Source organism: Nothoprocta perdicaria, unplaced genomic scaffold (genome assembly GCF_003342845.1).
Source record: "Nothoprocta perdicaria isolate Ctin4 unplaced genomic scaffold, notPer1 scaffold_169, whole genome shotgun sequence".
NCBI classification, from domain to species: domain Eukaryota; kingdom Metazoa; phylum Chordata; class Aves; order Tinamiformes; family Tinamidae; genus Nothoprocta; species Nothoprocta perdicaria.
The window spans coordinates 148,235-163,948 of record NW_020454860.1 but is presented as its reverse complement, the minus strand read 5'-3'; the positions used below and the strand labels follow the sequence as shown (position 1 = coordinate 163,948).

Below are 15,714 nucleotides of genomic sequence, written 5' to 3'. Positions count from 1 at the left end.
GGAGTTAGCGTTATTGCTTTTTCAGTAACAGTCCCAAGGCAAATCTTTGGTTCTGMAAAATGATTTTGAAAATGTGTACTCAGGTAAAACAGACATCATCAACTGCAGGCATGATTGAAAAACACATTATATAAAAGTGATACCTGTCCTCAGGCCAGAATAGCAGAAATAATCATGTGAAGTGTAAGATGCTGATGAAGCAGGACTAGTGTATACAGAAACCCATCAAAACATCTTACAGAGGTTAGTAAAAATAAATCAGTTAGCTTAAAAAAAACCCCTAAAAACTACCAGCTTGTAAATGAGGCTTTCAAAAGACACTACCCTACAGTTTATGACCAATTCCTGGCTCAGGTTCAAGTGAATATGTCTGTCTAAGCGTTACTCAAAAAGTCCCTCTGTGACACTGACTTCGACATGTGCAGACTTTGTATTCCTGCAGGAGCAACAGAATTGGGATGGGAGGATAAATAGGTGTCTCCATTAAAAACAGGGAAGTTTAAGAAACATAAAAAAAATAGCCAAGAGGAATAAATGCCTGTAGACAGCATACTAAGTACATTGGGAAAGTATCCCCCCACCCCCTCCAAAAAAAAAACAAAAAGGAAAAAGAAAATCCCAACCCTTACATACCTAAAAGAGCTGATGCAATGAATAAAGGAGACCAACTTAAGTAAAAAGAGCTTGCAGGCACAACTCGTTTGGAGACACAAATTAATTTTGCTGAATTATTTTGTGAGGATTCTAACTAAAACAGAGCAAAATGAAACAAAAATGCAGAAAACTTCCCTAGGAAAGAAACAGAATGAATTGGTAGTTTAACGGGAAAAATAAAAATATCTGGAGCAGTAATAACTCAGAGGAACTCCCCACTTCTTGGAGAGTACAGCTCACTACCCGCTGCTATTCTGCAACAGGCAGCACCAGCCCAAGAGCCAGCCACTCTGAGGGCAGGGCTAGTTGAATAGCTCTCCAAGAAAACACAGGCAAACACACACAAAAATCCCAGTTAACCCCCTGGGCGAGGCTGTATGGATCTGCCCACACGGTTTGGTGTGGCCACTGGCAGCAGAGAGCTCTGGAGCCCTGGGAGCATCGGGGAGCTCCACTCTGCGAGGAGGGACCATGAGTGTTTTGGGGAAAGCTGGAGCCCTCTGTCTGGCCTGTTGRGAGATGCACCAGGGACCTGTGTGTCAAGAGAGCTCCGTCAGCACCACGGCCTCTGAGAAAAGCCTTAATGTTCTTTTCGGTTTCAGTTACTATTGCCAGCAGTCTAAACCACTGCAGTTCTGCTCCTGTATAATCACATATGAACTTTTTCTAGTTAACTGAAGCCACCACCAGAAATAAAGACTGGTAAAGCTAAGAACAAGGCTGTGTGTTATCTGCTGCTATTAAAAAGACCTATTTGTATTCAAAATTTCAAGGAAAGACCTCCTCAAACCACAAAACATGTATGTTGAAGAAGGAGAGGAGGAGAAGGAAGGGGGGAAGAAGGACAGGAGGGGAGGTAGGGAGGGAAAGAAATCAAAAAAAAAAAAAAAATTGGACCAGAAAAACTGCCCTTCAGTCACTTTGTAAGGAAATCCTGGTCTCTTCCACTTCACCACCACCATCCAGTTCACCCAGTGCCTTCCCCCAGCCCAAGGAGAAGCAATTCTGGTGTTCCTGCTCCAGCAGAAGCTGTGCCCAGGGAACGATGCATGGTCATGCCCGGGGGCCCCACATTCCCTGCATGCTCAGAGTTGCTGCACTCAGGGCACAGCCCACGCTTGGGACCCATCCCTGCCACCACTTATGACACCGCGTAACTTCAGGTATGTCCAATTTGCTTGGAACAGGCCAAAGTTCAGCAACCAAAAGGTGAAAACATTAAACAGCCACACAACCTCCTCTCCTCCAGCTGCGAATCTCCCTTTCCAAGTCACACTCAGTARTTCCCAAACCGCAGAGCAAATTCACCAAAAGGGAGGTGAAGAGAACTACAGGAAGTTTCTAAATACCTCACACACCCTGCAAGAAATAAATAGGGAAAGGTAAGATGACTCTTTAGTCCCTTCAGTGCTTATTTCTTGGCCCTGGCACAGTGGGTAAGTTGTGCTCAGCACTCCTATGCCTGGCCTGCTAGAGGTTCAACTGCTTACACTGCTCCCAAAGGTACTAAAGCTGTCGATATCAGTAGCTGAGGTTATTCTACCAACTTCAARGATTTTTTTTTTTTGAAGTTTGTGCTGTCTTGATCAGAACAATCACAAGATCTTCATACAAACCTGCCACGACAAAAAGAAAAAAAAATCTCTACACTATAAGATTAAAGTAGCATATTACTTGTTCATTGCATCTGTGATAGCCATCGAGGACATTGCCAGGCTGATTTAAATTCAGATATTGAGTCATCAGTTTGCCTAAGACAAATCTATTCAGGAAACATAACTGCTCCATTAAGTAGTTCAACTTAAACCCCAGATACATTCCCACTGCTAAGTGGTTTAGTTCAGTCACAACCTTTAAACACAAATATCAAGACAGAGGAGAGGTAAACAGGAGTCAAACGGTAATTCTGCTGTTGTACATCATAGATATTGCCTGGCATATACCACTAAAAAAACAATGGGGACATTCATTGTTCATATTGATGTGTTTCAAAGCTAGAAATGTATTGCATTATCTAAAAGTGAGACCACGCTGGTATAAAAAAATCTATCTTGATTCTTGGGGAGAGAGAAGATGCACAGAATCCTGTTGTGGAGATGTAGGAATCCAACAAACTTGATCTCTTAATTTAAACTCAAGTGTGAACTTCTCAGCTCCAGCTCACATTCCTGTTGTGGGCTGAGGAAAGTCACAGCTCCACAGATGCTATTAAGATAAATCTTCAGTCTTCACACTTACTCTCTTCAAAATCAACGCAATAATTGTAGATTTTACTGGACACAGTAAAGGAGGAGTATATTTTTCCATAGGCAGGTTCAACATGAGCATAGCAATATCAACATTGCCACACGTCAGATTGGGGGGTCTTCAGCTCTGGCTGATGTGAACAGTAGTTCGGAGCAGCTGACCAGGTCAGGCTGTAGCTGCTTTGCTGGAGATGGATGCCCTCTCCTCAGGAGCTGGGCAGACTAAAATCCGTAMACTCTGCACATCCCCCTGCTCTTCAATATACAGTAATAGTTTATGGACATTGCTTTTAAAGCCACTTCCATGCTACAAGAAAGAGATTCAAGACTTTACATCCGTCTACTATTTAAACATCAGTCTTCTCAGTCTTTGGACAGTGTAACTCTTTTAGAGGACGACATCAGAAAGGAAGATATTCCAAAGGAGTAACCATTTGGAAAAAGTTCTTACTGATAAATAAATGATGCAMATCACATTTTTTATACATCCCTGATACTTTTAACTGAAAGTTTCATGTGTTTTTCATTATTAAATAGTTTCACAGAAATTCAGGTAACTCTGTTTGCAACAGCCCGTTATCCTCAGCCTAAGAAGGAGCTTYTGCCTGGAGAGGTTTCTGTGCTCCTTTTAAACAGTAAACAGTTACACTGCACTTAAAAAATAAAAATATCATACAAAAAATAAAATTTGTTGAAATCTTGAAAGTAGTGATTGTTCTTCATATTTTCCGTTCAGCTTTCACGTCAAATTGACCACAAAGTTCTTGTCTATAAGGTTCTTCAAAAATTTCTGTTCAGCATCAATGTTATGGTATTCATTCTGAAGAAATATAAGAGAATAATAAAAAAGAAGTTAAATTCAGATTACTACCAGAAGCATTACTTTTTTGCTTTCCTTCCCATTTCCTGTGTTACTTGGTTCTCCAAGAAATATAAGGATGGGAAGACTGAGGAAGGGACTTGTAAGCATGGGCTGCAGTACAGTCTCCCARGGAAATTGGTGACACTGTTGCTCAAAGCTAGACTAGGCTGTAAGGAAGAGGACSGTCTCTCAGGGGCAGGAAGGGAGTAGACATGCTCTCACAGAAGGGCCTTCACTAGTAAATGTCCCAACTGTGCTAACAGGAGGCAGCTGCATCACCACATTTACAACACCAGGAGTCAGAAAATGACCAATCCTCAAAGCTCCTTCCAGGTTCTTGAAGAGCAGACAGCAGACATTTGTAGAGCAGATGTGCCTCATCACACAGCTGTTGCACACCAGGATAAAATCAACCCATTTTCCATGTTCCCTCACATAAGATCCTAAATACAAAAGACCACTGAAGTAAATGATTTCCCCCAAGATACAAAGAATGTTTCTACCAAAAACCCATGTGAAAGGTCCTGCCTCAAGTGAGTTTGCTGAAAGTCTTTATACACAGAATGCAATAACTTAAAAGGAATGCAATACAAATACTGCCTAAAACACTACAAACAATTTATAAAACACATGATATTAGGATTCATTAGCAACACRTGAGGGGCTCCTTTGGACATTGTACCTCTCCATCCTCTGCGGGAAAGAGAGGAGAAAGAAAACAGCCCCATAAGGACCCAACACATTCAAGCTCTCAGCACATGGAAGAGAAAACAGTGCTCAGGCTGAGGTAAAAGGCCCAGAGGAAAACGCTAGGAGGACAGAACTGCAGGCAAGAGCAGAGAAAAAACTGTAGGGAAGTAGGAGCCCTTTGCCCAGAGTTAGGAGAGGACCTTCTGCTGCTCCATCCCTGCTTGAGCTGTGGCTTCCTCCTCCTGGAATCAATTTTTTTCTACCAAAACCATCCTCAAAGAGCTGCTTTTCTTTTCTCTTTTCCATTTCTGAGTTCAGTCCTTGTCCTAAYTGTAAGTTTATGGGTCTTCTTTCTTTCCCCTTAGCTATTTTCAATGAAATTTGGTATCTATGAATACTTTTGCCTGTAGCTACCAAAGAGAATGCAAATATGGACACTGCTTATTTGTGCTCTGACAATGCTAGCAAATATGCTTACATAAAAAGAGCCACATAGCTTAAAAAAAATCAGTAAGGCAAAACAGAATAGACAGATGGACGAAAGTAATGTAGACATTATAGAATAAGATGTAGCACTTAATGTTCAAATCAACTCAGTAGCCTCTCCACAGCTCACCCAAATAAATGTTTGTTAACCACATTTTTTTWAAAAAAAGAGATGAAACTCAAGCAATATTAGCACGTGAGCAGCATATCCTAGAAGACCACAGAGCTTTCTAATCTGCAGTCCACGTTTTTTCTTCTAAATGCATTGCCTTACAGCCAACAGTTATATTTTGCTAAGCAGATCCCTCAGCACGAACCAACGCCCGTTACCTGCATCATCTGAGACATCGTGTCATTGCCGTAGTAGTGCAAAGAGCTGTTTCTGTCAGCAAAGTCGTACTTGAAGCCTGCCAGGTGAACTTCGTGGCATATGTGAAAGGCAAGCGTGATGGCGATCAGGCCCGTCGTCGGGTGCTTGGGTTTCTACGACGGAAGCAGAGGAACCAGCGCACACATGAAATGAACACCCGCCACCTGGCAAGCCCCACAACAAGGGCAGGGGTGCTCGTGCAGCCGAGCTCTCCTAAGACGYCTGGCTTTCAGGATGCATCCCTCAGGGCTAGTAGGGAGTTAAAAGCTGCCAGTGGCTTCCCCACAACCCGAGCACCTGCAGTGTCGGCCTTCCCTGGGACTCTCTTCCTAATAATTGCTGAGCCCCTGCTCTAGACTTTCCCTTGCTGAGGCCTGAGTCAGGCCTCCCCTCTGCTTAGCAACTCCCTACGCAAAACTTCAGTCAGACTCAGTACATTGGAGACCGTTTCCCCTCTCTCAGACCTGACTGAGTTAGCAGAAGGGTTTAGTAAAGGGTTCGACAGTTTCTAGGTGATGGAGACAGATGAACTGAACAATGTGACATGTCCCATTTCGTTATGAAACCAGACTGAAAGCCATGAGTGCTGCTGCTGCTAACTTGCCTATATTTGAACTTTCTCAGAGCAGGGAAATTCCAAAAGAATAAACTTTCCCCTGCTATTTTCACTAGGAAAAAAAACCAAGAAAATGCAGATAAAGCTACTTATTTCTCCATACAGCAAGCTAGTTCAGAAGTAAATGCAAAGTAAGATATCAAGAGCAGGTCATAAACTATTTTAACTGTGCAAAACTGAGAGCATCTAAGTGAAAAACAGTATTTCTTGTAAGAGCAAACAACTGTAACAACTGCAATYATTCATCCTACCTAGTGATTCGTCCTACCTAGTGATTAAAACCTTGCTGTTTTAACAGCAGTTAAAATGATCTAAGAAGCAAATGAGGTAAAGTCTGTTAGAGGAGATGATCAGTTTCATTAGACCAACTGATTAAAATGAGAGAAAAAGAAATCCCAGAAATTGACAAATTTTCCAGACACAGATCAAAAAACTCAAATATTTCTAGTATTTGGAGTTAATCCTCAAAACTATGCAAAAAAATCATGTGCTTTTTGGGGAATTTTTACTACTGATTCTGCACACAGGAAGATGAGCTTGATGACGCAAATAGGTATTTTTTTGTATCATATGACAAAGCAACAACTACCCAAGAAAGAAATAAAAATCCACTTAAAAACTGACAGATTGACTCTGTGGTTTAATTAAGTTTACAGAGCCGCTGTTAATAACTTTTTCCTTTCTTGGGTAGTTGTTGCTTTGTCATATGACAAAGGCCAAAAGAAATAAAAAGGCCAAAAGAAATAAAAAAGGCCAAAAAAGAAATAAAAATCCACTTAAAAACTGACAGATTGACTCTGTGGTTTAATTAAGTTTACAGAGCCGCTGTTAATAACTTTTTCCTTTTTTGGCCTTTTTACATTATCCAGAGTATGCAAAAAACACCCATGTAAAATGTACCTAGTTGCCCAAGGGCTCTGCTGATCAGTAAAATAACTTTCTGCCTCTGATGACCAACATCATAAACTTTGTCATGCACCTGTCACAATGTCTGCACTATACAGACATTACTATAACTACTATATTAAAAATTACTACAGGAATGCTACATGTCACAATCAGTGTTATCTGGAATTCTGAGGAAAATCACAGGTTGCAAAGAGCTCTGTCCAACTTTGACTTTCACATGCATTTGGTTCACCTCAAAAGAATATATTTTTAAGAAAGCAAGACTCCTTTTAAAAGAAATGGTCATTCTTAAAGCATGCTGCTTTGTCCACATAAACCCTAGACGGAAGCAAGTGGAACATGGTGGGCGTGCAAAGATGATCAGAGCCCTGTGATTCTCTGCTCTGGCCCTGGGCAGGGGCRCTCAGTGAGCAGGAGAGGAGTGGAGAGCTCACACTTCCCCACGGAGCCTGAGGTGCCTGAGGCCTCCACACCCCCATGGGGACACTGCACATGGGTTTGGCTCACCCACCAATGATTTGACTTTACCTCCCACTGAAGAAGGAAAACACACACACAGAGAAAGACAGAAGGGTCTGGTGCTCCAGGATTCATGAAAGCCGTGGGCATTCATATCCCCCTTTGGCAGATCATTAGGCTCCCAAATACTCTTGGGGTTGTGTTTTCCCCACCCTCACTTGAAGAGCTGAAGTACCACAGAGCCTTTGCAGGCATGCAGCTGAATTGGGAAATCGAGTTCAAGAGTCAATAAGGGAGACAAAGGCACTAGCAGTCCCAAAAAAAAAAAGAAGCTAAAAAAAGATCCACATATCAAGAAACACCTCGGGAAAAAGAAAAACAAAACAACTCCCACAAATATTAGAAAGATTAAGCCAGAGAAAGAAGGTCCACCCCGTGGCGAGAGCTTTGTCTGAAGTTTCCATGTGTGTCAGTCACTGAATCCTGATGAACAGGATAGAGAACACAACTGTATCTGTACAAGCATTTATACTAAGTGATGCATGGCCAGGTCTGGACTACACGCAGGAAGTCTCCACCTTGAAGTCTTGCCTTTCATCAAATATATCCTTGTCAGAAACTAACAGCAGAAATATGTTCTTGTTAATCAAATAGTTGATTAGTGCATTACAAGGCTTGGCAATAAATCAGCAAGCATAAGAATGATGTTAGACATCACCATGACAAGGCTGGAGTATCCTGCACGATCCCCATTCCTTAACCCCACACACCACAGCAGGGTGAAAATGCAGCAGGGTGAAAATTCCAGTCTTTCAGAATTTCTTCTTTGTTGTTTTTTAAATTATATTTAATAATTCAAGATTTGTTAATATTTATAGAGGCTCTTCAGATCTGCTATGCTCCATAGTCTGTTCAATTTTTCAAATTTTGTAAAAGGGATTATTTCAGCCTACAAGTGCCGTCTTATGTCATATTAATCATAGAACCCGTAAAGAGAGATTTTTTGGTATATAAGGCTACACTCCACTTTCTTTCTGAACTATTTTTTCCTTACTTCTTCTAAGTATCACCTGAACCCAAACTCATGCAGCATGAATCTAAAAGACGTTCTAACACAGTCTATTATAATGAAAAGATAATGACTTCTGAAGACACATTTGGTTGCACTTAACTAAAAGCTTAATGATAAAAGGAAAAAACCTACCTCCTTTTTGGGAAACCTTGTTGGGAAGTGAAGCCACTCATATGCAGCTTTTCTAGTGATGCTGGGATCAAGTATCCTGATTTGACTGGATTTGTATATCATGTTCAAAGCTGGTTTCTTCCAAAAGCCTTTAGCACTCTGCAACAGTCAAGTAAATACACATTTTCAAATTTTATAAATTATTTTGATTTTGTAGTTTTTCTAGATCTAAACCAAAATGTAATCCAGGCACAATAAGTTGAGGAGTAAAATGAAAGTTGAACCACCTGAAGTTCAATAAATGCATACGCCAAACTGTGTTCCTCCAGTAAAATAATTCCACACAGCCATACAGGCCTTGATGGACAATATGCTCCACCAGTGTGCCTTCAAGGCACTGAAGACTAATTGCATAGTTGGCCACATTAGCAAGAGCATAGCAAGCAGGTAGAGAGATGAGATCATTACTTAAGTACTCAGCCCAGCTGTGTCTCAAAGTACTGTTTTGGGCTCCCCAGTACAAGAGAGACACTCAAACTGGGGCCAGTTGCACAGAAGGCCACTAAAACACCGTAGGGACTGGAGCACATGACCTGCAAGATGGGGCTGAGGAGGCTGTGTTTGTTCAAGCTGTCTTCAGTCATCTGGAAGGGGTAAAGAAGAGGCTGAGACAGGCTCCTCTTGGAGGTGCACTGTGAGAAGGTGAGAAGTTCTACCTCATGAGGATGGTGCATATCGAAACAGGTCCCCCCTCAGAGAGGTTGTGGAAACATCCCTGGTGATATGCAAAACTTGCCCAGAGGAGGCCCTCAGCAACCTCATCTGGTTTTGAAGTTGGGTCCGTTTGAGCATGGAGTAGGGCTAAAGATCTCCAGAGAAAAACACCTTCCAAGGTTGCTATATGCTTCCACCAAGTGGAAGGGCTAGAGCATGAGCACCAAAATATGAAACAATGCTAGGAAAAATAAAAATAAAAATAAAAATAAAAATAAAAATAAAAATAAAAATAAAAATAAAAATAAAAATAAAAATAAAAATAAAAATAAAAATATGTATTCCCAGGAAAAAAAAAAAACACTTTAGGATAAAGAACTGAAACTGTGGGGCAAGAAAGAACATAGAAGCATACGATAAGAAAGAGAAACTGCGCAGACTGGTTGGGAAATCTGCTGCTCCTCCCAGGTCGGGTAACTGAAGTTAAATGCTGAACAGATATATTACATGCAAGAGATACGTGGCAAGCCAAGCCAAAGTGCATAAATAATTTAACTCACTATTTTCTGACCACTTAATATCTCCCAAAGCCACTTTAAATCTCGTGTTTTGAAGACAATGAGAACAACAGTCGTATTAGGATCATAGTGGACTGGATCCGAGAAGATGGATTCCGGATAAGAAAGGCGGAACGTGGTCCTCCTCCCGACATCCTCTTCGTACCCTATAACAGGACCGTTATTCATTCTGCAGAGGACACAGACACAGAGATGGCAGTGACTACACCACACACCCATTCTCACTGTGCAGAGGTCTATAAGGTTGGCAGCACGTGGAGGCACACGGGGAGGTTGTAGCACAGCATTTACCACCTTACAAGATGGGTGAGCAATTAGGAGATGCCTCCTGCACCTGTCTACTGACCCAGAGGCATCGAACACCTATGGGAAGTTGGCCAAGATGGCTTGGAATACAATTACGTGATGGCTTATCCCATATCACTTGCACAGGGAGCCTTCTGGCTTGGGCTGTAATGCAGAAACCACAGAAGACTGAAGAGCATCTGTCTTGGAGAGTTACGGATTGTTCCGTTCATGCCTCCAGATGATCCAAAACCATTCAAGAGGCCATCCAAGAATGTTTTAATATTCTTCACTGTATACATGGGGGCAGAGATTATGACCGTTTACCTGATACAACTGTGTGTGTGTGCACACGCATGTACACATATGTCTATATACATGTATAAATGTATGTATAGATATGAAAAAGCAAATGTGCACTATACGTTACATTAATAATAATAATAATAATAATAATAATAATAATAATAATAATAATAATAATAATAATAATAATAATAATAATAATAATAATAATAATAATAATAATTCAAAGAGCTTGTTTGCATTATTTTACTCTGGGGAAAAGTACTGTGATGTTTTTTACCTTTTTTTTTTTTGGTGGGGAGGGGCGGAAATTATAAAGCTGCCATGCACCTAAAGGTTTCTAAAGAGGAAGATTTTATGTGGATCACTTTATGTAGTTTCAAGTTTGGAAGAAGAGCTACAACTGAAGAATTCCACTTCAGCTTATCAGCAGGTATTTAAAAACATGTCATATTCTAGGTTTCAGATAAAGGCTTTTAGTGCTTCTGTTTGAATACTGAAAAGGTATTATGAAACAGCATRACAACTGATGGCAAAGCAACAAAAACAAGGTTCACGCAATCTTGAAATGGAAAAACTGAAGTGGCAGCAGAGAAGTTCTAAAGAAAGGAGAGCTTAGGGTGCCAGGTATGCTGCCTGACAGGATACCTACAGGCAGGAGGGCTGTTTAATCGCTTGCCATCTCAGTTTATGCAGAAGAGGAATCGTGTTTTCTCTCATTACACAGGAAACTTGTCTGGGAYCAAGGGGCAAAGAGAGGACTTGAGGCTATCACATGCTCAGATGCACCTCTGATAATATCACCTTGCAGGTGCATATCTGTAGGCTAAGCGGGCTGCACACCACCCAGGGTTCACTTCTCCCCCATATCAGTGCATGTAATAACACTGATTTTTTTCTACATTATTTTTAAATGAACCCTTGAAAGAGTAAATAATAAAACAATTTTCAAGGAATTTTCATCCATTTCATGTATATTAATAACAGAACTACTACTGTCTGAAAACAAATGCTTGCCATTCTCCATATGTACAAAAATGAAAAGGAGAAATGTTATTACCTTATTATCACATCGTATGAGTCAATTTTCTCTCCTAATGTCTTATTTCGAAGTACTCCTCCATTACCAACCACAACACACCTTCGACAGGCAACACTGTAGATAGAACAAGCAGAACTTTAAGGCCCACCATTTCACTTAGATCATTAATATCAATGTTGACGCATCGATATTAGGGGCACTTAGTTGATTTGACTGAACCATAAAAACTTATTTAACTGTGTCACTATGAAGAAAGTGCACGTTATTGGGAAATAACCGGAGGGATAGGCTTGATAAACAGCTGCATTTGCACATGACAAGATACAAATTAGATAGCATTACTAAAGATCTAAAACACTTACAGGGAGCTATAAATTACGTCTTATAATACATCCAATCAAAATAACTAATCCTTTTGAATTTAGAAAATATATTTAGAATATATAAACAAATAAATTGCACATGGGAGTACTCCATAAATGAAAATGCTAAACCCATGCGATGGATGCCATCCTGTACAGCGTGCTATAGGTGACCCTGCTGGAGCAGGGGGGTTGAAATAGACTATCTCTAGGGGTCCCTTCCAACCTCAACCATTCTGTGATTCTGTGAAATTCTAATGTTAAAGTCCTTTGATGAGCTGTCCCATGTCTTCTAGTTGTCTCCTTCACTCTACACTGCTTTATTTGAAAGCAAGCTAGTAAAATGCCTGTCTTGCTTTTGCAAAGAGAGCAACCAGGGCTTGCTTACTCCAGAATTTTGGCTCCTCGGGTAAATTTTACATCCAGTATGAAAGACTGCAAGCTCCTCCTTTCTAGCACAAGTATTGTGATTAAAAAAATGTGTCTTTTAAATTTTGAGCAAAAGCTGTTTAATGGCTTGGCTGCACTAAGAACGCTGGCCAAGGAAAAACGTTGGTRTTCTGTTCAGGCACATTTGCAGCTTACTGAGCATGAATCCTCCTCAACATCCCATTCACAAGGCTCTTCAAACAAGAAAAGGGCTCCATGTTGTTTCTTACCATAAGGGACCAAGAGATGAAGTAATAGCAAACACTGGAGCCTGTATCAAATGCCTAGTGCTTCCTCCTCAGATAGTCTAGTTTGCTTCAGCTTTACTCAACACAATGGAAAGGGCCTGTTCCAGCCCAGACTGACCAACAGCCCAACCCACCATGCAGTCTTCTCACTTTGCAGCAGAATTACTAACTTAGTCGTGGCCCCACTGCATGTGGGCTATCTTCTCTCTTTATTCCWGGATGGCTCTAGACTATTCATTTTCCAATTTTCCAGATTTTCAGTCTAGCTTTAAAATGTCCCRAGCAAGTACACAAATGAACATATACATACTGAAACATTTATGGTGGGAGGAAGGGAAAAGAAATAATCCTTTTCCTGAATTATGCTGCATTACTCACCCCTATACCACAGAGTTCAAAGCAAGAACCTGGCTCTATGAAAAAAGAAAAAACAGTAAAGAGGAAAAAAAAAAAAAAAGGAACGGGGAAAATGTGGACAAAGAGAGTAATCAGTAAGTGGTGAGGACAGAATGAGGGAGAGATGTGAGAAACAAGCTCTCCTGCCTTATTGACTGATACAGTCAAGCCTTGTTCAGGACTTAAGAAGTTGACTAATACTACTTGTAGAGAAATACAGTGAAACACTTGACAAAGCTTTTAAATTCCAGCCCCCTTCACATTTTTAACTGGTTTGTTATTATCAACTGCCCTCAAATAGCCAATAAAGCATCTAAGATTGGTATGTGATCTTTTGAAAAAGTATCAAAGTGGACAAGCAGATTAAATATACTAGATGCTGAACATAGTCAAACAAAGTAAAGAGACCACCTTTTAATCTCTGTCAAGCTCAGGAAGTCAGATAATGCCACCTCCAACAGGAAATCTCACATTAACATCCTACTTCTGCATTATTCCTCTCCCCTAGCCACACACCCGTCTCCAGTTACAGTAGTTGAGCCTATGTCTGCAATAGCATAGGTCCTGCCATTGAAGATAAGCAGCAAAGGAATTTTTTTATGCTAGAAATGTATAACATTTCATGTACATTTGTGGGCTAGGTGTAACCACACCAAAAACCAGACCATAACCTCAAGGAAACCTAGGTATGAAGTGGAGATAAAGGATATGTAGCAATATAAAAGATAAGTGGAAAGATAAGTGAACTTTAACAGAGCAAAGGTCCAGCTTACAACCACCAGCACAATATTTAAGAGGAAAAGAAGTTAAGACTTTAACTGTAACAAGGGAAGATGCATTCTCATCACGCAATTTAAATCAGGACCTGTATATATCCTAAATWTATCTCAAAATCTAAGCGTAAACCCTTAGTCACTCCTTCAAATCTTTGTCCTAGGTCGAGCCGCATGAAAGAGCCTCTTAATTAGAAGGCAAAACATCATTTTGCTTATTGTGTTTATGGTGAAATACCAAAGAAAAGCTCTCCTGCCCATATAAAAGAAAAATATTGTTAAGTGGAAATGTAGCCTTTAAAGGTCAAAAAGCTAACGTCTTCCACATTCCACTGAAACACGGTTTCTTGGAGGGAGTATTGTGGGGGGAAGATCTGGACTCCAACTCTTTCAACACTCCCCATTCTCCAGTAGCCTCCCGAGGAATGCAGAGGTCACATCTTGTTGACTTCCTATTGTGTAAATGCATTGGGGGGGAATTCACTGGTGATAAGCTTAGAGTCTTAAGAGCTCCTGTTGAGTACACATGAGGAAATAGGGGAACTGGGAGTTCAATGGGTATTTGATGGATCTACACCGCTATACTGGAAAAGCCTTCTCCTGCAAGCAATTCCACTGAATCAATGACACAATTCACTCCAGGTAGGTTTCCAAAGCTGTACTTTCACCCAGTAAGAATCCTATCTTTCTTTGGAAACCTGCACCGTTTTAGGAAGAAAGATCCTTTATAGTTTGCTGTGTATTTTTATGGATGTTGCAAACTAATCTAGTTCATGCACATATATTTGACATTCATGAAAATACTTCAAAGCAGTTTCCCCCMCACACACACACTTAATACTAAGTTTACAGGGAAATTCAGTTTATATTTCTCTTCTGCCAATAAGAGGAGGTTGCAGCAATACAGAACTGCCTAATAACAGAGCAACAGAACTRCAGGAGTATTTTGCTAGGATTATTTCCCCAAGAGCTTCCTACTGTTAAATCATTGTATTTCAGTTATGTGTTTATAATTATATTAAAAAATTCTTTCTTTCTACAGTGATTCATGCCCTATCAATGCTATAGAAGTCTAATAATGGRTAAGAAGAATATATCATATGAAGTCATTGTACTTTTGATTCATTTAATCTCCTGCTTTTAATTAAATGCTAAGAGTTCTCATTTTGCTTTTGTACTACTAAAGCATATTACTTTTATTAAAAGGAAGCATCTCTCAGAACCACTAAACATATCTATATCTYGAATGGAGAACCTACATTCAAAAGATAAGAAACAATCACTTTTTGATCTATAGGAATTATTTAAAAGATTTTATGTTGTACGACAAGGTTATTCACTTTGCAATCAAATTGATTATAGCACTGAACTTATGATGTCAATGAATTTCTAGCACATTTGCCATTCTCTTTCTTCAAACTTCAGACTAGCCTCATCTTTGTAGGCCACTTCTGTATAAACTTGCTAATTTTCACAGTCCCGACAGAGGGTAGTTCCTTGCTGKTTTTTGTATTGTTTTTAACTTAATAAGAGTAAAAGTGAACTTACTAGATTAAAAGAGTAAACACATGGAAAGGAAGGTGTACAAGAGGTGGAGAAAATAATAACTACTTCCCTACTTCCTACCCCACCAAAAAAACACTTGGGTTGGACAGGAAAGCTACACATTAAAGACAAGATAAGTCCTATTATTTTGTTCATGTTCCAACTAAGTTTAATTAAAATGTGAACCTTGCATTTGACCTGAGGCATTATGTTCTGTTTGATCTCCTTGATTAAAATAGCCATGTATGGCCAGCCTCATCATTATTTGCATCCAGCTCTTAGGTATGCCGCCTATTAACATGATATATGGTAGGTTCTCAATCCACGAGCTACAAATCTAAAAAGCCATTTGCATCACTTGGTAAACACATCATCTTAGTATATTTGCCAAGCTTACTGCCCTACCTACAAAAATAAATACATCAAAAGCCTGAAAGAAGTGGCTTCTATCCAAGAGATTTAAACAGGACAACGTAATAAATGGCAAGTGAGTTATCTAGGGCGTGCTCCATTCTGTGCTACTCTGCACAGATACAGCCACAATCTGATGACTGCTCACTT

At 40.1% G+C, this 15,714-nt stretch overlaps 1 protein-coding gene across 2 annotated transcripts in view; it reads right to left on the bottom strand.

The window, feature by feature from the left end:
* Positions 1 to 2,285: 2,285 nt before the first annotated feature.
* ST3GAL6 (ST3 beta-galactoside alpha-2,3-sialyltransferase 6) overlaps positions 2,286 to 15,714 on the bottom strand; it is a 43,496-nt gene continuing 30,067 nt past the window's right edge. For both annotated transcript variants that reach the window (XM_026035873.1, XM_026035872.1), the window contains exons 7-11: positions 11,419 to 11,514; positions 9,750 to 9,936; positions 8,497 to 8,634; positions 5,269 to 5,421; positions 2,286 to 3,720 (exon numbers count right to left, since the gene is read on the bottom strand). In XM_026035873.1, the coding sequence (XP_025891658.1) occupies positions 3,640 to 3,720; positions 5,269 to 5,421; positions 8,497 to 8,634; positions 9,750 to 9,936; positions 11,419 to 11,514 (655 nt within the window). In that variant the 3' untranslated portion in view covers positions 2,286 to 3,639. The remainder of the gene's footprint in view (positions 3,721 to 5,268; positions 5,422 to 8,496; positions 8,635 to 9,749; positions 9,937 to 11,418; positions 11,515 to 15,714) is intronic.